The sequence below is a fragment of the Nansenia antarctica genome (genome assembly GCF_963989245.1).
Source record: "Nansenia antarctica genome assembly, chromosome: 6".
NCBI lineage: Eukaryota > Metazoa > Chordata > Actinopteri > Argentiniformes > Microstomatidae > Nansenia > Nansenia antarctica.
In genome coordinates this window covers 31,133,350-31,135,849 of record NC_137676.1, presented here as the reverse complement: position 1 = coordinate 31,135,849, position 2,500 = coordinate 31,133,350, and the positions used below count along the sequence as shown (strand labels likewise).

The window sequence follows — 2,500 nt, the reverse complement described above, 5'->3', positions numbered from 1 at the left end:
AGCAAATGCCACGCTTGTTTCCCCTGCAAAAATAGCATCTTTGCAAAGACTTGGCTCACTGTGAGACTCTGTTACACCTGGTCTTAATGCAACAATACTGTTTATATGCTGCACAGCAGGACTTCACCTGGTATTAAAACTACACACAGCGCCTCCTAGTGTCTCACCTGGTATTAAAACTATACACAGCGCCTCCGAGTGTCTCACCTGGTATTAAAACTACACACAGCGTCTCCTAGCGTCTCACCTGGTATTAAAACTACACACAGCGCCTCATCATCATCATCATCATCATCATCAGCATCATCTCACTTTTCCAGGAAGCAAACATTAGCTCATCAATATCTGCATTGTGCATAAAAGCCTATAAATGAGGCACAAAATAAGGAGATGGACTGATGAGAAATCTACTAATAGTAAAGTAGTCCTTTGCTGGGTGGAGGTCTGGTACTGGATCATTGTCAGATCAGATCCTTGTCTTGTTGATAAGAGGAAGTGACAGTTGTTTCATTCCACAGGGGCCAAGAAGTTGACCAACAGGGCAGCCTTATGGTACGTCCCTTTCTCCATCAAAAACCTGGAGAAGATCACGGAGGTACCCCCCATCCAGGTAGGTGAATCAACAGCGGAGGGGAAACTTGCCTCTAAGGTCGGTTTTGCATTTCGTGACGTTAGAATTATAACGTTCTATCTCCATTTTTGTTAAAATTGAGTTTTTTTTACATAATCTGATCCATTAGGTGTTTATTAATGCCTGTGTGGTGTTATTTTTTTAAATGTTGCATTTTTTTAGTTAGTAATTAATAAAATACAAAGGTTCCATCTCACAAAACATAATGGAATGTAAAAATGTTGACGCTCAATATCTCTGAACTACCCTAAACGGAGATAGAACCTTATACATTTTAGTTATATTTTTCTGAGTGGGGCAGTCCCACTCATATTTTTCATTTTTATTGATAGATACAGTGAAGATAAGACAGGAAGGATGGGTGAGAGAGAGGAGGGATGACATGCAGGATATGTCCTCGGCCAGATTCGAACCGGGGACCCTCTGTTACATGGTCAGCGTTTAACCCGCTACGCCACCTAAGCGCCCCAGAACCTTATAATTCTAAGGTCATGATTTTCCCATTGAATCGTTTGAGGTGCTCTATGCAACAATTCAGCATCTATGAAAAATGTTAAATGGTTGGAAAACCATGTCCTAATGGAATATCAGGAATGGAATGTAGCTTGGGAAATACCTGAACTAGCTTAGTACTTCTGTCTTAGCTTGTCCCCAAAAAAACATTTTGGTATAAATATACACAGATTAGTGTTAAATTGTTCATATTTTTTAACTTGAAACACAAAGACGCTGCTGTTTGTGTACACTGAAGGCTGGACCAGACCATAGCTTCAAACAGCATTCCAAACATTATACATTTCTCACATTATGTGACAGGGTCTGGTTACAATGTCCTCAAGTAGGGCATGGTCATTTTTCTGTTTTTAGATTATGAACGTGCAAAGATTCTAAGCTTTCCAATGATGTGTCATACATTGAAATCTGAAAATAGTTGAAGAAGATATGCTTATTTGAATGTTTGTACACCTCAAACAGAGAATCAGAGAAAATGACTCTAAGAATAAACCAACATCGCTACCTAGCAACTAAAAAGAAAACATTGCTGTGTACAAACATCTAGCTGCATGTTTAGCACATCCCAATACGCTAATAAAACATCATGTTAAAAACACATAACTACACGTAATTAGATGAACACACCATTTTGCTTTTGAACACGTCCTAAAATGTACGCTTGTTTACAAGCCAGGTATCACTAACCCAGTAGCCTAGGGCAGACGAGACAGTGAATCCAATTCACAAATTAGGCTATAGTAGTGATCCTAAAACTGTTTGTTCTATCGAGTGGGTTCTCCAACACTTCAACTTTCATCATAAAAAAACTGAAAACCTGCTTTCCTTTTCATCAGACAGTGTTACACATATCTTTACTACTACAGATCTTTGACATATCGATATTTGCCAGTCTAATAGTTATAGAGCACCTTGTGGGGAATCTCTATAATGTTTCTAGAATGCAATTCTGCTCTCATGTATGTGATCCATTCCACTCCAGGGGACTTGACGGTATGTCTGTGATGAGAAGGCCATCTGGTCAGGAGAAAGAAAATGAGAATCAGCACTTTAAATCAAACGCTGGGATGAAGTCAAGTGTGCACTTATGCCAAGCCCCATGTCAGCTGCCACCTCTTGGTATCTGTACACTAGAGACTGCATGGTTGTCTGTGGGTTTCCTGACCTGTGCATTTGGATGCATTTGTGTCTGTATTTGTTTGCACATGTTTCAGAACTGTTTAACTGTGTATTTGAACTGTGTGTGCGTGTGTGTGCGTGCATGCGTGCATGCGTGTGTTTGTGTGCGTGTGTGCGTTATGTGTGTGTGTGTTCATGCGTGCATGCGTGCGGTGTGTGTGTGTGTGTGTGTGTGCC

The 2,500-nt window shown here is 40.3% G+C and overlaps 1 protein-coding gene across 2 annotated transcripts in view; it reads left to right on the top strand.

Moving 5' to 3' along the window:
* The window catches only part of acot7 (acyl-CoA thioesterase 7), a 116,350-nt gene that overhangs the window by 46,671 nt on the left and 67,179 nt on the right, over positions 1–2,500 (top strand). For both annotated transcript variants that reach the window (XM_080533910.1, XM_080533909.1), the window contains exon 4: positions 519–610. In XM_080533910.1, the coding sequence (XP_080390036.1) occupies positions 519–610 (92 nt within the window). The remainder of the gene's footprint in view (positions 1–518; positions 611–2,500) is intronic.